The 24,700-nt window shown below is 45.3% G+C and overlaps 1 protein-coding gene across 11 annotated transcripts in view; it reads right to left on the minus strand.

Moving 5' to 3' along the window:
* Positions 1–4,309: 4,309 nt before the first annotated feature.
* The window catches only part of LOC106611741 (disks large homolog 3), a 134,428-nt gene continuing 114,037 nt past the window's right edge, over positions 4,310–24,700 (minus strand). For 5 of the 11 annotated variants that reach the window (XM_014212268.2, XM_014212269.2, XM_014212266.2 and 2 more), the window contains 13 exons: positions 22,969–23,164; positions 22,211–22,313; positions 13,142–13,256; positions 10,587–10,763; positions 10,414–10,489; positions 9,413–9,509; positions 7,947–7,988; positions 7,609–7,659; positions 7,380–7,481; positions 7,090–7,262; positions 5,530–5,639; positions 5,332–5,423; positions 4,310–5,193 (listed from right to left, as the gene is read on the minus strand). In XM_014212268.2, the coding sequence (XP_014067743.1) occupies positions 5,087–5,193; positions 5,332–5,423; positions 5,530–5,639; positions 7,090–7,262; positions 7,380–7,481; positions 7,609–7,659; positions 7,947–7,988; positions 9,413–9,509; positions 10,414–10,489; positions 10,587–10,763; positions 13,142–13,256; positions 22,211–22,313; positions 22,969–23,164 (1,441 nt within the window). In that variant the 3' untranslated portion in view covers positions 4,310–5,086. Of the gene's footprint in view, positions 5,194–5,331; positions 5,424–5,529; positions 5,640–7,089; positions 7,263–7,379; positions 7,482–7,608; positions 7,660–7,946; positions 7,989–8,712; positions 8,759–9,412; positions 9,510–10,413; positions 10,490–10,586; positions 10,764–13,141; positions 13,257–17,724; positions 18,032–21,375; positions 21,691–22,210; positions 22,314–22,968; positions 23,165–24,700 lie in introns of those variants that run through there. The other 6 variants (XM_014212270.2, XM_045723912.1, XM_014212271.2 and 3 more) reach the window with 5 other exon arrangements.

The raw sequence follows: 24,700 nt of genomic DNA on the forward strand, positions 1-24,700 counted from the left end.
CATTTATGAACATTTGAACATCTTGGCCATGTGCTGTTATAATCTCCACCCGGCACAGACAGAAGAGGACTGGCCACCCCTCATAGCCTGGTTCCTTTCTATGTTTCTTCCTAGGTTTTGGCCTTTCTAGGGAGTTTTTCCTAGCCACCGTGCTTCTACACCTGCATTGCTTGCTGTTTGGGGTTTTAGGCTGGGTTTCTGTACAGCACTTTGAGATATCAGCTGATGTAAGAAGGGCTATATAAATACAATTGATTTGATGACTGACTGGTCTCCAGTTTAGTCAGCTCCTCCAGGATGTCAGTTGCATCCTGCCCTCCCCCAATATTTCCCTAGGGAGAGTTCAGATAACTGTTTCTAGTTAATGTTTTGGTACTTCTGTACATGAATGGACTTTATTTTATGCCTCTCGCATATATTACATTCATATGAATTTTACATGTAAAATTGTATTTGTCTTATTTAAACAAATCATCTTAAACTGCCAATACCAGTGGACTCAAATAAAACACATCAAAATCATAACCGAGTCACATATTTTATTATTTTCAAACAAATAAACTCTTGTCCAAAACAAAACCCCAAACAAAATAGGCTGCAGGACTGTTCCCTCATGACTAGGACAGGGAAGACCGTTCGGCCCAGCGTCCTGATAGGCTCTACCACCTGTGGTGTGACAGGAAGGAAACTACTGTACAATCAAAGGGTTCGCAAGCACTTACTGCACAGGTGTGCTGTCAAACAACTCATCACCCAAAAGGACAAACCATAACCTGACCGACCCCACCCCCCAGAGCTCATGTCTCTCTCTCACTGGAACAAAGACCCTCATCAATTATACAAACACAGAGGCATTTCGGTTCAATCTTGTTCTACCGCAACCGCAATAGAAATAATACAATTAAATCTAGTTCTTTGGGCTTTATTGACATGGCTGACCGAGAGGTATAAATACCAGACGTTAACAGTCTGGTGTTTAGTTGAAACACAGCTGAGGAGCAGTTCTAAAACTTCTAAATGAGATAATGATCAATGCACCTCATGGTTTCTGGAATATCACCTTGTAGGTTGCTGCCTGGGTCTCATCTTCATTTTTTACATAATTGTTTTAATCTATACACCCAGACACCATTTTCCACAAGAAATAACATGTAGACAGGCCCTACTTGAGGGAATTACATTCCCAACTGACAAACATTTTTCCAATAGGCAGCTGAAGATTTGTCTATAGAGAAATACCAACATTACAGCACATTTGTATGGAAATTATATCTCAGAATAGCTCAGTTTACTTACCTGACATTTGTGATCTATAAAACATGTTTTGCCCCAGTTTGTTTCACACATGCATGAAGCACAGGTGAGGGGGATCTGCTGGGGGCATATTTACATTTGACAGCTACCACACCCTTTGAAACAGTCTGTATGCAGTTTATAAATGGCTCTGTTCCCTTCGGTTATTCCCTGAACTCTGGTTTTGACACAGGTAATGACAGCTGGTTTAGCAGTGGTGCCTGGCAGGTGGGCACACCTGTTCAGAAAATGCCTTCAGGTACAGGTGCTTTAGGGGGAAGTAGGGGACCCAGAGGGCTAGGTGACAACTTCCTGTGGGCATATAGAAGATGGTCTGGCTCTCAGGCATCTGAGGAAAATCCTTTCCCCTCTACCAAAAAAAAGGTGGAAAATCAAAATGTTCACAGGGTAGGGGGCCACAGCATTCCTTATTCTTCAACAAGTCCCCTCACATGTACACAAACACAGTGCCAAGATCCGCAAAGGGAGATGGGGCAGGTCATTTCAATCCTGTTGAATCCATACAGCCAACTCAGGCAAGGGTTTACCACAGAAGTGGTCTTCACAAAGCTTCACCGCATCATAAGATAGACATTTTACATTCGCTTATTAAATGCAAATGCCTTTAAAAATCGCTCAGATCGTTCAGTCAATTACTCTCATTCACATTTAACAGCTTTGAACTCTCCATGTCTCCTTTCAAACATGGTGTTTCAGTCACAGGGGAAATTAAATCTGTGTGTTAGATTCCTGAGCTGACCTAGCTCACCCCAGACATGCCATTGGGTTCATAACACAGTGGTTCAACACATGCCCAGAACTAATTCAAAAATGATTTAAAAACTTTAGATACACAGCGCATATACAGTGTATTCGGAAAGTATTCAGACCCCTTGACTTTTTCTACATTTTGTTAAGTCACAGCCTTATTCTAAAATTGATTAAATACTTAAATCTACACACAATAACCCCATAATCACAAAGCAAAAGTTTTTTTAATGTTAGCAAATGTATAAAAAAATAAAACTGAAATATCACATTTACATAAGTATTCAGAACCTTTACTCAGTACTTTGTTGAAGCACCTTTGGCAGCGATTACAGCCTCGATTCTTCTTGGGTATGACACTACAAGCTTGGCACTCCGTATTTGGAGAGTTTCTCCCATTCTTCTCTGCAGATCCTCTCAAGCTCTGTCAGGTTGGATGGGAAGCGTCACTGCACAGCTATTTTTAGTCCGGGCCATTCAGAGACTTATCCCGAAGCCACTCCTGCGTTGTCTTGGCTGTGTGCCTAGGGTCGTTGTCCAGTTGGAAGGTGAACCTTCGCCCCAGTCTGAGGTCCTGAGTGCTCTGGAGCAGGTTTTCATCAAGGATCTCTCTGTACTTTGCTCCGTTCATCTTTCCCTCGATCCTGACTAGTCTCCCAGTCCCTACCGCTGAAAAACATCCCAAAAGCATGATGCTGCCACCACCATGCTTCAACGTAGAGATGGTGCCAGGTTTCCTTTAGATGTGATGCTTGGCATTCAAGCCCAAGAGTTCAATCTTGGTTTCATCAGACCAGAGAATCTTGTTTCTCATTCAGTCTTTAGGTGTCTTTTGGAAAACTCCCAAGTGGGCTGTCATGTGCCTTTTACTGAGGAGTGGCTTCCGTCTGGCCACTCTACCATAAAGGCCTGATTGGTGGAGTGCTACAGAGATGGTTGTCCTTCTGGAAGGTTCTCCCATCTCCACAGAGAAACTCTGGAGCTCTGTCAGAGTGACCATTGGGTCCTTGGTCACCTCCCTGACCAAGGCACTTCTCCCACGATTGCTCAGTTTGGCCGGGCGGCTAGCTCTAGGAAGAGTCTTGTTGGTTCCAAAATTCTTCCATTTATGAATGGAGGCCACTGTGTTCTTGGGGACCTTCAATGCTGCAGAAATGTTTTGGTACCCTTCCCCAGATCTGTGCCAAAACAATCCTGTCTCTGAGCTCTACAGACAATTCTTTCAACTTCATGGCTTGGTTTTTGCACCGACATGCACTGTCAACTGTGGGACCATATATATACACACAGGTTTGTGCCTTTCCAAATCATGTCCAAATCAATTGGATTTACCACAGGTGGATTCTAATCAAGTTGTAGAAACATCAAGGATGATCAATGGAAACAGGATGTACCTGAGCTCAATTTCAAGTCTCAAAGCAAAGGGTCTGAATACTTATGTAAGTAAGGCATTTGCACAACTTTCTAAAAACCTGTTTTAGCTTTGTCATTTTTGGATATTGTGTGTTGATTGAGAAAAAAAGTATTTAATCCATTTTAGAATAAGGCTGTAATGTAACAAAATGTGAAAGAAGTCTGAATACTTTCCGAATGCAATGTAGGTTTTAATCAAACCCCTCTTTAGTGTTATTTTGGGTGGGTGGGGGGGGGGACAATCCAAAAGCAGGTTAAATTGCCTCTTTGTTAGGACATCCAATACAAGTATTGTCTTGTTCTACACGTTTAAGGCCACCTTCATGATGGCATATTCAGGACAGTACCATGTGACCATTCAATCAGAAGAGACACTCCTCTTGGAAGGTAGAGAGTGTAATAGGGTGATCTGCTGCTCAACGTGGGTCAGGGAGCTATGGCTGCCTAAATTGGAATCCAATCAAGTCTTAAATTACAACAGGAAAAGGGTCAAAAGAATACATGGGGAAGATAGAAATCCACAGAAGTGCAATGCGTTCGTCTATTGCACTCACAAGTTAGGCCTCCTGGAAGTCAGGAGACAACGCAGAAAAATTGAACATTTAAAATAAAAAGTTCCATCTGTTTTTTTCGTTGTCAATTATTTATAGCTTCCCTCAAAGTACAGGTAGTAATATAACAATTTGTATTTGATGTAAGGCAGTTTGGTGTTTTGCAGAGAGCCCCGTTACACTTCTCTACCCCCATCCTTTACACAGAGCAGCTAAAAACCACAAGCAAAAAAATCCCCCCGCCAAAAACAATATCTAACAGCCCTCCAAGTAGACAATTCTAGTGAAGTGTAAAACGTGTAGTTTTTAATATGTAGTAAAATCGCAGTAGGATTTGATAATTTACCTTGTGATTTCATTATATAAATGTAGAGATTCATAACTAATTTCTTCCATTGGTTCTGCCTCCCAAGAGGTCTGTATCAGCTGCAGCACCAACAACTGGCAGCTGATCAAACAGCAAGCTGGTAGATCACCAGTCTGTAGGCTTCTCCACCAATTTCTTCAGTAATTACAAAGAAGAGCGATAACTCCAACAGTACCATCAGCTGGGCTTGATATTATCCAGTCCTTGTAGAAAAAAAACAACCTAAGTGGTCTTTGCTTCTCATCTTGCGTGTCTTTTTTTAAAATGTGATTTGATGAACATTTACAAAGTGTTCCAACTTGTATGATTGGGCTCCGTTCCCCTGCAACTTCTCCTGAATCCCTAACTCCTCCTCACTCCAGCGTCGTCTGTAAAACATTCTGATCTTCAACTGTCAGTCCCATTTCACAAAGAACGATTCATTTTGCTTTTCCCTTGTTTTGTTTTAAAATGACAAATTCATTTGAAATGGCATTTCCAGTCTTGAATGGATTTGCTGAGAAACTCATGCAGGGGTGTGCACAGTCACAGAAATGGTGATAAGACTTGTTTTCATTTGAGATTAACATAATGATGACACTAAAACTTGATATGAAACATATCTGCAAAAAAGGGGGAGGGAGGAGCTCTTCGGGGGATGGGCGGGGTGTGGGGGGGGGGGCTCTGCGCCGACAGAGGGTTACAGCTGGGGAGCTCAGAGCTTCTCTGAAGAAGGTATCCAGATGTAGGGGCCCGACTGTTCCTCGATGATCATCTTGATTTTGTTGTAGATCTCCTCTAGCGAATCACCCTGTACAATGGCTGGAGAGAGAGAGAGGGAGACGCACACAAATATCATGAGTGCATCAATGCATTAAGGTTCCTACTCGCACTACAATACAAGCTCATCTAAAATATTTAGCATCTGTGAAAAAAAAATGTAATAACTAGTGGACTTACCTGTGAAAAATTCTCCAAACTCTTGTTCAAGCTTAATTGCTTTATCAAAGACTTTATTAGCTTGCTCGTAAGTCTGTCTCTTATTCATGTCCCTGCAACACAAGACATGATTGTGCAGTACAGGAAGTGATTGTTGTATGGAGTTAACAGTTAAGTGCAATGCTTTTAACAGTATTAGTTCCAAGAACACACACTTACATAAGAGCTTCAATGGATTTTGGTTTGATGAAAATTGCAATCGAATAAAGTTGTGCTTGTTGCAGTCGCTTTATAGCGTTCCCAGACACGTCCAGGATACAATGTTTTCCCTGCAGGAAGAGGAAAGAGAAAACAAACAGGTAAGTATGAAAATACCACATACTCTATCAGGCTCTACATCCATTAAGAATGAATCAGAAATTAACCCTTGATGCAAACTTGTGAGGACCCAAAAAGGTGAAAATTTTTCCACACAGAAACATGCAGAAATTGTGTACGCTGTAAGAATTTCCCTATTTTCAAAGTGGGGTTATCACAATACCGGCATTTTACTAACGATGTGATCCCAGGCCAAGTACCACAATACCAAGTAGTATTGTGATACCAGATTCTGCTTAAAATTAAATTGATTAAGCATACAATTTGCTACCTTTGAAGCATCTTTTTGAGTAGGCTATCACTTTTCTGTTTGTCCTGTGCCATCCAAATTTGTGCATAGCCAAGGTACCATGTTGCTAGCTAGCCAGGTAACATAACTAAACAAGGGTGTTTGTTATCAAACCAAAAATAGCCCGCGACATGGTTCCTTACGTAAAATACGCGCCAATTCGCAGTAGAAAGGGGAGAAGGTAGCTCCGTTAATATGGAGCATAACTTCTGAGTGGTTTGGCCTAGAAACTTTCAGTGATATAAAGGCCAAGCATTACTGTCACTGTGCTCTGTTTTTACTCTATGGCTGCGTGACAGCAAAGCCTAGCAGACTGGCCTGCTTGCTCGAACGGGCGAATTTAAAGGTACGTGTCCACTTCGCTCGCGCTGCGAGCCGCTCCAATAACTAAACAAATGTAACAGAAGCTTCATCACCGTCTGCACACCCCAGCTCGCCATCACGGCTAAATAACATGTCAACCTGATGGAGATGTGCAGACAGAATGGACAGAGAGAAGCAGCTGAGAAGCAGGCTACTCACAGAAGTCACCGGTGAGACTGGATGAAGCATTCTGATATAATCTCTCGTGGACCGACTAAATGCCAAACTTTCGCGTGAAGATTTTACTTCTGGGTAACCAAGATTCATTCTGATGACATATCGGACATTGGGCTCTGAACTTGGTTTGATATTCTACTTGTAGGACGCGTAGGGATGCTGTGCTCAGACATTCATTTATTTGAGAAACGATTGTAAAAATGTAATGTAAATGTGAGTCATTTAGCAGACGCTCTTATCCAGAGCGACTTAAAGTCAGTGCATTCATCTTGAGATAGCTAGGTGGGACAACCACATATCAAAGGCAAGTACATTGTTCCTCAATAAAGTAGCTATCAGCAGAGATAGTAATGGGGAGGGGAAGTCATATTTATTTAGTGATCACACAGGGAGAAGGCAAGATCTGTGTCTCTCTTTTATATCTCAATCACGGATACTTATTTTATTTTGAATACGGATCTACACGATTCATGTGGATTACCTATTTTGAGATCAAACCGGCGAATATCGCAGAAAAGTGACGAGTTTGCATCCCTGTATGCTGTACATTTATGGTGTGTGTGCCTCCATACCCTCTCGGCCACTGCTCTGACAGACAAGATGCTGGTCCCATAGAGGTTCTCGTTGAACTGGCCCGCCTCAATGAACTTATTATCCTGAATGTCCTTCTCCATCTGCTCCCGCGAGCCCACAAAGTGGTAGTCCTGGCCGTCCATCTCGTTCTCCCGCTGCGGACGTGTCGTGTCTGCACAGAGAGAGGGACCAGTTCAAATGGCGGTTAGACAGAGAGTGGTCACTAAAACACAGCGTTTCCATACACTGCTGTGATAATGTGATGCATGTTGCGGAGTGGTCTACTCACGAGGAACGCAGGAGCCAAACTTGTGAGAGAACTCTGAAATCAGATCATCGTTAACTCGGTCTTTCATTGGGCCTAAGATGATCACAGGCCTCGTGTAATGAACTGCAAACGAGAGGAGAGGAAGCAGGTCAGAACTAATGTCTGCAAACACTGGAATAAACATAAGCATGAACCGTCTCCAACCCTCTTCTACACAGAGAACAAATATATACACGTATATTATACTTACTCTCCTGTCGAATCACTGGCTCGTATGAGAGAATTGTGTCTTCCTGGCCCTCTGAATAGCAGAAAGGAAGAAAACAGGGTGCCATCTTTATTATAATCCCATGACAATGGATGACCAGATGTGGATGAGAGTAGTTTAAAGTAGTCTTTTCATGCAGTCACATTTTCCTACTAAGTGCTTGGTACCACCTCAGTGGAATGCCAGCTAACTACAGCACAGAGGACTGAAATAAGTTCTGGATACGGGCATAATGACGTGCAGCATGCTTTTCATTTCGGTGGATTGTCTTAGAAACAAGGCATTAACATTTTCTTTTGAAGAAAAACACGGTTGCTTACTTGAGCTGCTTTCACTGTCGCTGGTGTTTGACGTCAGGCATTCTGCAAGGAGAGGAACATGTTTAGGGTGGGGAAAGTTTAAATCCGTCAGTGGTTGTAGTAGCCACAATCATTTTGGTGAGAAAAAAAAGATATGTTCACCACCGGTCTGAGACATCAAGAAGAAAAAAAGGAATCCCCGTTGTCCCACTGCTTAACCCCAAAGAAAACAACATCCTTGTTCAGAGTGACATCACTCTCTATAGGGGGAAGTGGTTGGAGGTGGCAGCAATAGGAAATGAAGTGTTTCCTTTCACAAAGTCCCAATTGACCCTGCGGTCCCTTGCCTACGTTTCCTACGGAGGGGCCTGAATCTGTGACGACACATATAACGTCAGGGACAAGCAAAAGAAAACAGTGGAGGTTAGCCTGTTAACAAGGATGCATGGGCACTGGGCAGTCAGCTCGGCTGGCTAACAGGGAAAAACAAAATAGGAAAAACAAACCCTGTCCAGTAGGTTCTTCCAAGTAATCACTCTCTGACAATGCCCTGCTAAACTTTTACAGTCAAATCCCTACAGGGGAGGAGGAAGTCAGACGAGGTCTAACGCTTGTACTCTTACCCTAGGGGTGTGTGTGTGTGTGTATGTATATATATATATATATAAGCAAGAGAGAGCGCATGTGTGTGTTGCAGCCATTGCCAGTCGGGTCTGCATTGAACAGGCATTTAGCTCGGCGCTCAGGGGACAGCAGCTGCAGCGTGCCAGTCCAACCACACACTTACTCAAACTCTTTGATCCATAAAAGTCATCGCTTAACCCTGGGAAGTCCTGAGTGTCCCGACAGGTGAGAGCAGAAACAGAGAGAGAAGAGGCAGACAGGAAGAAGAAGAGGAGGTTAGTGAGCGCTGGAACAGGCCGAGAGCAAGGGAGGTGTGCTGTGCTGCTCGCTGGGAGGCAGGGAGATGGGGGGGGGACCAACACAAGGCACTGTGCTCCCTAAACCCTACTCTATTCCCAGTGAAATCCAATGCCCTTTTCAATTGGACACAGTCAGTCCCATTAAGAATGGGATTTTGACCCGTTGGTCTTAATGCTTTTTAGTGCTGCCATCCAGTTAATGTGATTCTAGTTCTGTGGGTCAGTGACTGTGTGGATGAGGATTGACTGGGCAGCAGTAAATAGTGGGGGTGTATCAAGGCCTCTAGAAGCAGTACACTGTTACTGTGTTAGTGCAGCCAGACACACACATGCCCTGGCAGCCAGCAGAACACACCTGGAGTCTCCACCAGAGGACAGACAGACGGACACCAGAGAGAGGCCGACACCTAAACCACAGGCCTGGGTCTGTGTGGGTCCTCTCTGGGTGATTGAATGAGAGGCGAAAGACAGCCACGGTCTGCTCCCAGAGGTGAGTGGAGAGATGAAGCGGAGAGGAAAAGCGCGAAAAGCAAAACCCTCTGTTATCACACGTTGGGTACTCACGTTCAGACTCCATCTCCTGCACAATATTCTCCTTGCTCTTGTAAAACGGGAACTTGTGTGAGAGGTTGAAGCTTTTTTTGCGCTTTATTTTGATTGACTGCTTGGAGATGTGCATGATGATGGGGGGGGGGCGATGGGGGGGGGTGAAACAAAAAACACAACAGAATGTTTTTGTTCAACGAGGACACCAAACACACACATGCAAAATGAAATAAAACTGACAAAAATCTAAAAATGTTAACAATAAATTAAGGCAGATAACCAGGGTGAAATGAATGGAACACTTATGCAAAGGAGAGATGCTACTTCCATTTTTATCCTAGAAACGGTATATAGAAGCTGACATTGCTTTCTTATATCATTACAGGAGTGTGAATGACAGGGTCAAAATATTACATGAACATCATTTCATAACACTTAGCCAATCAATAATTGACCAACGAGAGCCTAGATTTGTGAACCAGCGGTTTCGTACATTGCCTGATTTACACAGATTTTATATCAAAAACACTAATGCACTTAGATAGGACAGTTCTTATTAAGCGTTATAAACTGGGTGGGTCGAGCCCTGAATGCTGATTGGCTGACAGCCATGGTCTATCAAACTATATACCATGGGTATGACAAAACATTTATTTTTACTGACCTAATTACATTGGTAACCAGTTTATAATAACAATAAGGCACCTCAGGGGTTTGTGGTATATGGTGGTATATACCACTCCGCGTTGCATCGTGCCCAAGAACAGCCCTTAGCCGTGATATATTGGCCATATATCACACCCCCCTCGGGCCTTATTACTTAATTATTAAGCATGAGCTGGTTTGGTAGCCTGTCTGCAATGTGAGTCTTTAGTTTCCTGCACTAGTTCCAGTGAGTAGCTTGGTCCCTGCTACATGCCCCTGTTCCCACATTGCCTGCCTCAGGGAGGGGAAGTTGGTCAGCTCCCTGGGTCCCCACTGCCAGGCAGGAGAACCAGAGAGCCGCCCTCCACACTCACCCGGTTGGACTCGATCATGCCCGTCCTGGCGTGGAACTTGACTGTTTTTAACCTCGCTCGCTCTTTCTTCTCCACCCTGCATAGAAAAGACACATTTCAAATCGCTTACTGAGGCACTTTGAAAGTCACAACAGCGGCACATTTTGGGTAGTAAATGGGGGTGCTGAGGTTACCTTTTCTTGCTTGGAATGACCCCGATCTGCTCGCTCTCCCCGTGGGGTGTGACCAGGCGCGCCTGCCACCACTCGTCATCGGAGGCGTTGATGACATGCAGGATGTCCCCATACGAGAAGCTCAGGCCCTGGCTGGGCAGACAGCTGTCTCTGGTCCGGTCGTAGTCAAACAGAGCTCTACACACACACACAGAGAGCGAGAGACAGGGGAGGGGTGTTAGAGTCAATCACTCAACAACATATTACTGCACCATACTAGTAACAGGTTATCAAGTTTAAAACCCACTGCTTCTCATGATGAAACTTGACAATGTTATTGCAAAACAGACACTGGCTTCTTTGTTGCCACAGTTTCTATTGAAGACAGCTAGGCGGCTGCGGGCTGTCTGTTCTCTGTCAGACAGGTCATCCACTGCTATTTTACAGGGAGGAATTCCTGCTCTACAGGTCCCACTGCTGCCACCAATCTGACCTGGATCTGCAGGACACTATGTGGTCCAGTGTGGAGTTACTATTACCAGTGTGTTCTCCCTACTGGTTGCCTGGTCTGAAGGTCCAGTATGGAGTTACTATTACCAGTGTGTTCTCCCTACTGGTTGCCTGGTCTGAAGGTCCAGTGTGGAGTTACTATTACCAGTGTGTTCTCCCTACTGGTTGCCTGGTCTGAAGGTCCAGTGTGTTCTCCCTACTGGTTGCCTGGTCTGAAGGTCCAGTATGGAGTTACTATTACCAGTGTGTTCTCCCTACTGGTTGCCTGGTCTGAAGGTCCAGTATGGGTTTTTCCAGTGTGTTCTCCCTACTGGTTGCCTGGTCTGAAGGTCCAGTGTGTTCTCCCTACTGGTTGCCTGGTCTGAAGGTCCAGTATGGAGTTACTATTACCAGTGTGTTCTCCCTACTGGTTGCCTGGTCTGAAGGTCCAGTATGGAGTTACTATTACCAGTGTGTTCTCCCTACTGGTTGCCTGGTCTGAAGGTCCAGTGTGTTCTCCCTACTGGTTGCCTGGTCTGAAGGTCCAGTATGGAGTTACTATTACCAGTGTGTTCTCCCTACTGGCTGCCTGGTCTGAAGGTCCAGTGTGTTCTCCCTACTGGTTGCCTGGTCTGAAGGTCCAGTATGGAGTTACTATTACCAGTGTGTTCTCCCTACTGGTTGCCTGGTCTGAAGTATTCAGACAACCCTGCTACTAGCTACCTGCAGGTAATGGTATTGAGTCTCACTGCCAGGTTGCATGACTGCCTCCCCTCACACAGGCATTCAGACACACCCTGGTGTGTGTGTGTGTTGTTGGAGTGTGTGTGAGCACTGGAGAGGCCTCCTCACATTCCAGAGGCTGCTGCAGTGGGCTAAAACAGACAGCCTTTTCCTCCATAACTGTATGCTTAGTCACCCACACAGATGAAAGGAGAAGATGGTTCTCCCTGGCTGACAGGAGTCTTATGGAGCATTAGTCATCCTGGTTTATGCCATCTACAGGTGGCCCAGTGAGCTACAGTCTTGCTGGGGGACAACACGAACAGTCAAATCACACAGCAGAAGAATCCTACTTTTTTCATGTACCTTTCCCCCCCCCCCTTTAGGACATTGAACTGATTACACTTCAAGTATTTTGATCTGGCTTGTGTTCATAGTAAGATGCTTCTTTCTCTGTCAAGAATCTCCATCAAATAGGATCTGAAAGTGTTCATATTATTGCAGGGGTTGTAGCCTACATATTGGGCTCACGTGAAGCTGCTACACAGCACTTAACTTGAAATATGGTTCCAGTACTTAGGACATGAGTGTTACATCATAGATGAATCCTTTTCACCATGACCCACCCAGAGCCCTTCCTGTCCTGAATCAGGCAGCTGCACTCATTATAGCAGAGAGAGCGAGAGGCCTGCCTGCCACCTGTTGCTCTTCCTGACTGACTGGCTGGTTGGCTTACTGGCTGGAGTTCCATACAGTTTGGCTTCATGCCCACAGCGTGATAACATTATGATACCGGCAGAACTTTCGCCAGTCATAGGATGTGCTATTTGTAAAATAGTTCATGTGTGGCATCCAACAGAAAAGCTTGCTCATCAAATGAAATCAGATGAGCAGATATTTGGCATCTGATAGTCTAATGATGACCTACTTTGTGATTATGAAAAATCGTAGTATTTGTGAGTGATGTGCTAAATGTGATGAGTTTGGGAGGTGTGTTCTGGTACCTGACGTAGAGTTTCTCGCTGGTGCGCAGGGAGGTTTGTGTGTTCTGGTACCTGACGTAGAGTTTCTCGCTGGTGCGCAGGGAGGTTTGTGTGTGTGTGTTCTGGTACCTGACGGAGAGTTTCTCGCTGGTGCGCAGGGAGGTTTGTGTGTTCTGGTACCTGACGTAGAGTTTCTCGCTGGTGCGCAGGGAGGTTTGTGTGTGTGTGTTCTGGTACCTGACGGAGAGTTTCTCGCTGGTGCGCAGGGAGGTCTGTGTGTGTGTGTGTGTGTCTGTGTGTTCTGATACCTGACGTAGACGGAGTTTCTCGCTGGTGCGCAAGGAGGTCTGTGTGTGTGTGTGTGTGTGTGTGTTCTGATACCTGACATAGAGGGAGCGTTTCTCGCTGGTGCGCAGGGAGCCCGACCCAGAGCTCATGCTGCTGTTCATCATCTGTTCCCTCAGGTCGTGGATCTTGGACTCAAACCGGCTGTACTCTGCAGGGACACACAAATGGTGTCAAGTCAGAATGTCACACACACAGTTTCTCCCCCTTTAAATCTCACACACAATCACATGTACAGTTGATGCACTTGCAGGGACAGCAAAACTGTGTCCATATCCACAATGACACACATTAGGTTTGCAAAGGTAGGGTAAAATACTGGTAACTTTCAATGTTTAACAGTAAACTACCAGAAATGCTTTAACATTGATTTGGCTATTTTCTCTTGAACCATATGGTCTATCCACTAGAAACTCATGAACACAGATATAAGTGAATACTTCATATGAATATTTAAGTTATTCAAATATAAAATTACCGAACACCCTAACACACTCACACTTCCGTGTTTCTCCCCATTTCTTTCTCACATACAGCGCCTAAAAATATCATTGCACCACTTTCCAGCTCGAAGGTTGACAACACTCACAGCCTGCAATAATGTCAAATCAAATTTTATTGGTCACATACATGGTTAGCAGATGTTAATTTGAGTGTAGCGAAATGCTTGTGCTTCTAGTTCCGACAGTGCAGTAATATCTAACAAGTAATCTAACAAATTCACAACGACTACCTTATATACACAATGTAAGGGGATGGAATAAGAAAATGTACATATGAATACATGTACATATGGATTCGCGATGGCCGTGCGGCATAAGCAAGATGCAACAGATGGTATAAAATACAGTATATACACACACACGAGATGAGTAATGTAGGATATGTAAACATTATTAAAGTAGCATTAGTTAAAGTGACTAGCGATACCTTTATTAAATCCATTTATTAAAGTGGCCAGTGATTTGAGTCTGTATGTTGGCAGCAGCCTCTCCATGTTTGTGATGGCTGTTTAGAGAGATTGAAAAACAGCTTCTGTCTCTCGGTCCCAGTCTCTCAGTCCCAGCTTTGATGCACCTGTACTGACCTCGCCTTCTGGATGATAGCGGGGTGAACAGGCAGTGGCTCGGGTGGTTGTTGTCCTTGATGATCTTTTTGGCCTTCCTGTGATATCGGGTGCTGTAGGTGTCCTGGAGGGCAGGTAGTTTGCCCCCGGTGATGCGTTGTGCAGACCGCACCACCCTCTGGAGAGCCTTGTGGTTGAGGGCGGTGCAGTTGCCATACCAGGCGGTGATACACTCCGACAGGATGCTCTTGATTGTGCATCTGTAAAAGTTTGAGGGTTTTAGGTGACAAGCCAAATTTCTTCAGCCTCCTGAGGTTGAAGAGGCGCTCTTGCGCCGTCTTCACCACGCTGTCTGTGTGGGTGGACCATTTCAGTTTGTCCGTGATGTGTACGCCAAGGAACTTACCACTTTCCACTGCTGTCCCTTCGTTGTGGATAGGTGGGGGGTGCTCCCTATGCTGTTACATGAAGTCCGCGATCATCTCCTTTGTTTTGTTGACGTTGAGTGAGGTTGTTTTCATGACACCACACTCCGAAGGCCCTCGCCTCCTCCCTGTAGGCTGTCTTGACGTTGGTAATCAAGCCTACCACTGTAGTGTCGTTTGCAAACTTGATGATTGAGTTGGAGGCGTGCATGGCCACGTAGTCATGGGTAAACAGGGAGTACAGGAAAGGGCTGAAAACGCACCATTGTGGGGCCCCAGTGTTGAGGATCAGCGAAGTGGAGGTGTTGTTTCCTACCCTCACCACCTGGGGGCGGACCGTCAGAAGGTCCAGGACCCAGTTGCACAGGGTGGGGTCGAGACCCAGGGTCTCAAGCTTAATGATGAGTTTGGAGGGTACCATGGTGTTGAATGCTGAGCTGTAGTCAATGAACAGCAATCTTACATAGGTATTCCTCTAGTCCAGATGGTTTAGGGCACTGTGATGGCGATTGCATCATCTGTGGACCTATTGGGGCAGTAAGCAAATTGGAGTGGGTCTAGGGTATCAGGTAGAATGGAGGTTATATGATCCTTGACTTGCCTCTCAAAGCACTTCATGATGACAAAAGTGAGTGCTACGGGGCGATAGTCGTTTAGCTCAGTTACCTTCGCTTTCTTGGGAACAGGAACAATGGTGGCCATCTTGAATCATGTGGGAACAGCAGACTGGGATAGGGATTGATTGAATACGTCCGTAAACACACCAGCCAACTGGTCTGCGCATGCTCTGAGGACGCGGCTTGGGATGCCGTCTGGGCCGGCAGCCTTGCGAGGGTTAACACGTTGAAATGTTTTACTCACATCGGCCACGGACAAGGAGAGCCCACAGTCTTTGGTAATGGGCCGTGTCGGTGGCACTGTATGGCCTCAAAGCGTGCAAAGAAGTTGTTAAATATATCTGGGAGTAAGATGTCGATGTCCACGACAGGGCTGGTTTTCTTTTTGTAATCCGTGATTGCCTGTCGACCCTGCCACATACGTCTCGTGCTTGAGCCGGTGAATTGTGACTCTACTTTGTCGCTATACTGATGCTTTGCTTGTTTAATTGCCTTGCGGAGGGAATAACTACACTGTTTGTATTATGTTATGTTTAAATCATCACAGAGGGTACGACATCTCCAATGCACTTCCTAATAAACTCACTCACCGAGTCAGAGTATACGTCGATGTTATTGTCTGAGGCTACCTGGAACATATCCCAGTCCACGTGATCAAAGCAATCTTGAAGCACGGAATTGGTCAGACCAGGGTTGGATAGACCTAAGCACGGGCACTTCCTGTTTTAGTTTCTGCCTATAGGAGGGGAGCAACAAGATGGAGTAAGATTTGCAGAATGGAGGGCGGTGGAGGGCCTTGTAGGCATCGCACAAGTTAGAGTAGCAGTGGTCCAGTGTTTTGCTCGAGCGGGTACTACAAGCAATGTGTTGGTAGAATTTAGGTAGGATGGTTCTCAAATCAGCTTTGTTAAAATCCCCAGCTACAATAAATGCAGCCTCAGCATATATGGTTTCCAGTTCACATAGATTCCAGTGAAGTTCTTTCAGGGCTGTCAAGGGGGGATATATATGGCTGTGACTATCATCAAAAAGAATTCTCTTGGGAGATAATGCGGTCGGTATTCGATTGTAAGGAATTCTAGGTCAGGTGAACAAAAGGACTTGAGTTCCTGTATGTTGTTATGATTACACCACGAGTCGTTAATCATGAGGCATACACCCCCGTCCTTCTTCTTACCAGAGAGATGGTTGTTTCTGTCTGTGCGATGTGTGAAGAAACCGGGTGGCTGAACCGACTGACAACATATCCCGAGTGAGCCATGTTTCTGTGAAACGGAGAATGTTACAATCTCTGATGTGTCTCTGGAAGGCAACTAGTACCCTAATTTTGTCCACCTTGTTGTCTAGAGACTGGACCTTGGCCAGTAATATGCTCGGTAGCGGTGGATGGTGTGCTCGCCTTCTAAGTCTGACCAGGCGGCCGCTCCGTCTGCCTCTCCTGCGGCGACCACGTTGTTTTGGGTCGACCTCTGGGATTAGATCCAATGTCCAAGGGGAGGTCTGAACAAAAGATCCGCTTTGGGAAAGTCGTATTCCTGGTCGTAATGTTGGTAAGTTGGCGTCGCTCTTATATCCAATAGTTCTTCCTGGCTGTATGTAATAAAACGTAAGATTTTCTGGGCTAACAATGTAAGAAATACATTAAAAAAAAAAAAAAATACTGCATAGTTTCCTAAGGACTTGAAGCGAGGCAACGATCTTGCTTTATGAAGTGATGTGAAGTGAACCCAGTCGACTGCTAGCGTCTCCTGGCCATTGAATGTGTGGCTCAGCACTCGAGTGAGCAGAGTGTGAGAGTGGTGGTTCAGTAGCGGCTCTTTTCAGCCTGATTAATTACCTCAGGACCAGATGGAGCTTCATCATGTCTCTGCCTCACACATCCACTAATATCTCCTGTCAGGTCATTGATTATGCAGATTAATTAAGTAGGTTCAACATGGAACTCAAACATGATTTTTTCCAAAGGAAGCTAGCCACTCCAACATGTTTGAAAGCCAGTCCAACCCGTTTGAATGGATGACCATTTGTCATGGTGTATAATCCACTGCTTCCTGATATATGAATCCACCTAAGCCTCCTCATTTAAAATAAACTCAACAAGATCAAAACCAACAGACGCTGATCGAAAAACAAGTACTCGTGATGAGACCCATGTAAACATCAGAACCACAATGGTGTTAGTGGAGTGGCGCAACCAACATTTGTATCTGGAGTCCCCACCACATGAGATAAGGCAAGATAAAGCAAATATATGTGGAAGCAAAACATTGATTCCAACAGTATTGTGTCAGAGGATCCATTGACAGTAACATGCTGGACAAGATGCCATTCATTCCATTGAGTGATAACCTACCACATACCATTGCCTCTGAAGTCACCACCATCGACAAACTAAGGGACATTTAGTACGTGTCAACTTCAAAAGGTTATACTTTTAGAACAGAGTTGCTTTAAAACAAAATATTGTTGTGCAATGAGTCTGACTCCCATCCCTGTAAGGGTTTCACTCACCTTAGAAATCAGTCGACTGGATGGAAACACTTTCCAATATGAGAATGATCAGAAATCAATGTCCAGATATCGTGCATGGCATTGTTCTAAAGGTAGCCTAACCTCAGAAACAACCTTTCCTCTAATGATGATTTAGGCTACTCCAGTTTCTCCGTAAATAAAAGGTAATTCTCTCTGGCAGTAGGTCCCCAGCCTCAACTCTACCCCCCCAGCCGAAACCCGAAGTAGAGAGGATTCAAAGCAAACAGAAACCACTCCCGAGGCATGATGTGTCGTCTCCGCCCTGCTCCCTCTCTCTGGCTGCGGCTTAACGATACAGGAGGATGGCACAGCAAGGTGAGGTAACCCGACACCACCTGCCTGCCTGCCTGTAACTAGGGGCAACGCCCGGGCACTATCAGGAGCCACAGAGCAGCCTATGCGGAAGCAGCCAGGCAGACTCGTCCACTTGGCTCTCAGACAAGGGAGGGGAGAAAAAAGGAACACTGCCGGAAGCAAGGATATAAGAGGGTGGGAGGGACAAGAAAAAAGACTGAAGGAGAGACCCAGACATTAGTGTCCTATTTCCAAGAATATCAACACACCACATCGTTAGTCAACGCTCCCCAGAGCAATGGAGGAGAGAGTGTAGTGGGTGGGGGTGGTCGGGCCCTCACTCCTAAAGGTCTGTAAGCAGCGCTATATCCGTTGTCAGTCGTCCCTTCAGTCCTAACCACCAGAGAGAGAGACTGAGGGGCAGGACCACCCTGCAGCCCCCCTCCAGCTGCCAGGCTCCACAGGGAACACATGTAACAACAGAGAAAACAGCTGTAGTCTGCAGTTAGCCTGGCTTTCAGAGGGGACTGACGCAGGCTTTCAGAGGGGACTGACGCACCGCAACCTGATATGGAGCTGAGTCCATAACCAAGTCCCAAACACCATAACAGAACAACGACAATCTTCAAATCTACACTACCAAAAAGCACAAACTCTTATCGGAATAAGTACGATAGGAGAGTACATTTTGGAATGATCCCCAAGGAAGAAGTACAGGGAGACAAGAACAGAAACTGGGTCATTTCTGCATCTCGCCATCTCCTACTGCTTGTCCTTATTAGCTGTACTGTCTTTATTTTTTTGTCGGGGGGGCGGAGGGGGGGATGCTGCCTGCTCCGCTCTTGATCCTGTTATGAAACAGCCCGGGCATGTGTTTGTAATATAAGTTTACAGTGCTATGTTGCTATGTTCTCTGGGTTAGTCTAGGTTGGGACTACTTTCCCAGTGCTGTAACATGAACATGTAAACCTGGGCTACCCTCATCCGTGAAATTAGTTGCTGGGGTTGACATTTAACCTAGTCCTGTCGCTGTGAAACCCCTCGCCGGGGCAGGGATAAGGTCTACTGTAATTCTACCCCAGTGACAGAGAGGGAGGGTGGGGCGGGCGTGAGTGGGGGGGGGGGGTGAGAGTACACTATGCACCTCTCCATTCCGCTCCATGTTACGATTGAGAGTTAGAGTGACATTTGGTGGCAGTCCAGTAAGTATGAAAGGGTGCCGTCTCTACTCTCTGCTGTGAGTTCAGCTCATGTATTCTTCAGTGCTGGCCTTCCATCAGAGGTCTGTGGAGTGGACGGCCGGGCTCCTGCCCCTGAGAGAGAGAGGAGTCCAGGCAGTGAGCCCAGCATGAAGCAGCATTTACACTCCACTTACTCCTGACTGACTGTCCTCTACAACGGGCCGGGTCCCTCCTCTCAATAGACCCAGGCTAAGGACATGTCATGTCTGAGCTCAGGATGCCAGCTGAGTTACTGGCCACAGATCTTAGCGCACTCTTGACTCATCCGTCTAGGTCTGGTTAAATATTGCCAGCGCTAGACTTTAACAGATACTGATCAGATTGTCCTGAAGGACACAACAGTAGACAGGCACGATACTACAAAAGGCACTGTTGTATTGTATTGACTTGAGGCATTTTATAAAACAAGAGTTCACTCTGGCAAATACAACATTATTTCAAGATATTGTTTGACCCCTGTACATCAAACATTTAACAGACTGGCTACATTTACTATGGTAGATGGGGCATCATATTAATTATCTACTGTAAAAAGACACCCTTTGCTGTTCTTGTGCATGGAGGCACATCAGCCTAGCAGGCCTGGGCCACTAGCCCAACTGGTTCCAGAGCCAGAATCCAACTCTGATTCAATGAGCTTTTCTGGCCTCCATGGCCTGACCTTTCTTCCCACAGAAATGCCAGACCCGTGGAGAGTAATTAAACCATCCTTGATCCAGGTTGATGATGTGTGTGTTATTGGAGGTATCCGGAATATGGGAGAGAACAAGCTACAACTTAGACTCCTACATTCCTGTCATAGTCCAAGCTGAGAGGAGAGCTGAGACCTAAAGCTCATATCCTTTCAATTGTTGTTACAGCGTGTGCATGCATACCAGATTCTACTTCTAAAGAATGTCATATTTACCTATGACCTGCCCTTTAGGCTTTTGTTATTAGGCTGTGTTCATCTTTGTTACCTGCATATGATAATTGTTCTATGACATTGTATAAACTGCCTTAATTTTGCTGGACCCCAGGAAGTCAGCAGCTAATGGGGATCCATAATAAATACATCAGAACTGCCAAAATGACAATATCAAATCCTACTGACTCATTCACTGCTTTAGGCAGAAAAATGTGTAAACATTATGTCAACGTGACCGGATGAGACAGGTAAATGGTCAAGCCTCACCCTGACATATCAATCAGGTGGTTGAAAATGTTTCCTGATGAGGTCACTTCCTGGAAATGACAGGAAACGTCCACGCACCTGCTCCATTCTGGTCAGGGCTATAAGGATGCAGTTAATGTCAAAGTGAGGTCAACAGTTGCATGTTACAGTCGCGTCCGGAGAATCTTTGCGTTTTAATTAACGCTAAACTAATGATCCTAACCGGCTACGAGAAGCACTTCAGACATTAGCTGCACCCCGTCTACTCTGACCACACCTCTCAGCGTCCACCTGTTTGTCATCTAATGAGACATTTCTTATCGCTAAATCAATAACACTGACAAGAGTAACGTTAGACTGCTAACAATCTACTTTGGACAGTAATTTACTAACTCGTTCACTATAATGCAACATTTATAACTAACGTTACCTAGCTACTAAACCTTTAGAGAACCTCTGACATTATTGGTTGAATAGTAACGTTAACACGCTAGCTAGCTTGATAACGTCCTCAAATCATTTGACTAACGTTACCGTAGCTAGCTAATTTACCTAACTGCATTTGGTGGAAACTGGCGAGCTATGGGCACATAACTAACTACTATAGTTAGTTAGCTACAAATACAATCTAAATTATAGCTAATTCCAAACGGATCCTAGCATCTGGTTAAACTAAGAAGAGTTTACCAAACGGCGCAAACAGGAGCTAATCCACGGCGCAGGTTAAGCTTGGTGGCAAGATAATACTTTGTTTGCCCCGTAACTTGGTTGTGCAACAACAGAAACCCATATAATGGCAAGTTACTGTCGTTAACCGATTCCCCAAAAGCTTGAATGCCGACAAATGTTACAGTAAATGTTCTTGATTCCACTGTATTCTCCACCCTCTTTCCTGTAAATGGGAGCGCGCGGGACAACAACTGCTCCGGTTAATTTCCTCACCTCTGTTCAGTGCAATGCTGTGTTACTTCGCAGCCAGTGGTATCTGATCCTAACATCCAGCCGACTGTGAATTCGTGCCCATCCCCCATGCACATTTGTGTGTAGCTGAAGAAGTTCAAAAGTTCCTCCACCTTTCCGTTCTTCTCCCTAGTATATCCTCGTGCCCCTCTGCCTGCCCTCACTCCAGTTTGTTTTGTTTCCGTTTTCCTTCCCTAGTACAGTGGAAAGAAGGACAACAGCCAGTCCTCCGGTTGCCTGCCGCGCAGTTGTCTCTCCACTTCAGCCTGGCTCTACAGCGAATGTATTCATGTGAGCGGAGCCCCTGAACATGAATCTCGGCCCAGTCAGCCAATCACAAGACGCTCTGTAGTCTACTGTCCTCATTTGCGAACCAAGACTCTCTTCAAGATAACTAAGACAGACCAGGTAAGGGCTTGCATGTAGCCTAGCCTACACTACAGCAGTAGTTTCAACACTTGGGACATTTACATGTCACATGGTTCTGAAAGATTGGTTTTGCTTTATTGTAAATATTTACATTAGTAGGTCTACACTTCAAAGTAAGAAATACAAATACTGTAGAGGCTGGTTTGCTTAATAACTTGATCACCTGTGTGCCCCTCATCTAGCACAGTCCTCTGTAAGACTGAGATGATTATTCAGCACATCTGTTCCACAACAAAGATCAAGATAAAGAAGGAGCTGTTTGTGCGGTTGCCAGCAGCCCCCTTACTGCACATAAACAGACCTTTAGTTGCTTTGGATGACAGCAACTAAAATGTAAAGTGTGTGGGGTAGGTAGGTTTGGGTTGAGAGAGAGCAGAGAAACTCCTACCTTCTGGTCGGTACTGGGCGATGATGGTGACCGTCTGGCCGGCCCTCTTCAGCGCTGCAGCTGCCTGCTCGTGGGTGGCGTTCCGCAGGTTCACACCATTCACCTGAGACACACAGCAGAGGGCAGAACCTCAACCATGGAGCCTTGATTGACAGGTCAATGGACCAACCAGCACTGTTCCTCACAGAGCTATTGAGCCAACAAAGGAATAAGACTACCTGGCTCTGACATAAGGATGTGGAGGAGAGCCTCATCCTGTTTATCCTCTCCTGGATCACCAGCTGGATGATCAGTTTTCAATTAGTGGAGGTATGATCTTGGCATGATGAACAGTTTTGTGACTAGAGAAAATGGCTGATTCACAATCCAATGAGGACCATTGAGCAGATGTGCCCTCCTGAAAGGTACTTATTTGTCATCAATGGGGGGCCTTGCATTAGCTATAAGAGATTATTGGTTTAAATGAGAGCTGTGACCTTGACTGGAAGATGGTCCAATGGTCTCTTTGGATTACTTTGATCCCATGCTGCCCAATTTATCATATTTATCCTGTTACCACTTTGGGTCTACTCCTCTCTCCATTGTTATTGTCTATTGGTAAAGGCAAGTCTTAGATGGTAAATCTTTAGTGCTAAAACACCTTATGCACTAATACTGTATACGCTATGCAACTTGCAATACATTTTAAAGCAATGTGTAAACCCTGCAACAGGTTGGCTGGCTGGTTAGTTAGTTGCCAGGACCGGTAAGCCACTGACCGAGAGGATGCGGTCTCCCCTTCTGAGCTCTCCGCTCAGGTCTGCTGGTCCTCCGGCCAGGATGAAGGAGACAAAAATGCCCTCTCCATCCTCGCCGCCTACGATGTTGAAGCCCAGCCCCGTGGAGCCCTTGTGCAGCAGCACCTTCCGCGGCTCCCTGCCAAACAGAGCAACAGCGTCAGGGCGCGGGGCGGGACTGGGAGAACAGGAGAGAGGCAGAGACAGACAGAAAGAGGGAGAGAAGTGTCTGGTTTATTAATTTGACCGTAAAAATAAGAAAAAAATAACAAAACTTGATGCACATCATGGAGGATAACACACAGTCTGGGACTTATTTACATTGTGGTCCTCTTGAGACAAGATGGCTAGGCAAGATCGGACATGGTTGAACACAGTATGACAGAGAGATAATAAAACATAAAAACAAAGAAGAACATTATCTCATTGCAGTTACATCGTAGGGTACATTCATATGGGCACAGAAGACAAAACTGTTTTTTACTTTATTTTTAAAGCTTCCCAGAGAGGATGTTATTTTTATGGGCAGAGGCAACTCATTTCACTCGGAGGCTCCAATATACAAGAAAGTACCTTTCCCAGCATTACTCCTGAACCTGTATAAGCACACACTAGCAACACCTTGATTTGGTGCTGTGGTTGTGTGCATCCCTAACATGGGGAAAGTGGTCATTCAGATATATGGGTACAGAACCATAAATCCTCCTGTAAACCAGACCCTGTCTAATCTGGGACACCCTGATTAAACCAGATCCAGTCTAATCTGGGACACCCTGATTAAACCAGACCCAGTCTAATCTGGGACACCCTAGCCTGAACAGGCAGCCAGTTGATTCCTGAAAACAGCCTCTGCCTATGTCAGTACATGGACTCACCTTCAATACTACCCTGATCAGCTTATTCTGGGCTATCTGGAGCTTCCCCTTCAGAAGCTTAGATAAGCCTCCAAACCAGGAAGTACTAGCACTGTCTAAATGGTATTGAATAAGGGCAGTGGCTAGCACTCTCATGGAGTCCTTATCAAGAAGCTTGGACATTTTAGCCAGAAACTTGGTCCTGGCATTAACCTTCCCTAGCACTTTAGTGGCCATGGTCACACCCCCCAAGCTTCAATTAAGGATGCATCCCAGGTAGCTAACAGAGGTTTTAGTGGTAGTAGGTTTTAGTAGTGGAAAGTGAGGGAGAGAATGAGAAGAGAGAAAGAGGGGGAGGGAGCGAGAAAGAGGGAAAGAAGAGAGAAAGATAGAATGGGAGACGGAGGTAGTTTAGGAAACAGCCCACACCAACATCTGTTTATACATGGCGCCAACTTGTATTCTGGAAAAGGTGACACATACATCTCTAATTTTGAAGTAAGTATACAATCTTTTGACTATACTGCCGCAGAGCATGAAGAGAAGCGCTTTCTATACATGTTTCAAAGTAAATACTTTCATATACCTTTGCAGGAAAGAAAATCCCAGCATATAAATGAGTAATACACATCATTCCACAAACGGAACCAAAAAAATTGAAAAAGGAAATGAAATACTTAGACGGCACTCTCACGGGTTGAACTACACTGGCAATAGGCATGTAGGAAGAACGTGGTGATTATGATCAGACTTCACCTCGAACAATGCTTTGAATTTCAAGGGACAACTGGGCCCACCAAGACATGCTGTCTGCATGAACAATTTGCCCCCTCGGGCACTGTTCCGTCTCACGCTCATGT

The sequence above is a fragment of the Salmo salar genome, chromosome ssa09 (genome assembly GCF_905237065.1).
Source record: "Salmo salar chromosome ssa09, Ssal_v3.1, whole genome shotgun sequence".
Lineage (NCBI taxonomy): Eukaryota > Metazoa > Chordata > Actinopteri > Salmoniformes > Salmonidae > Salmo > Salmo salar.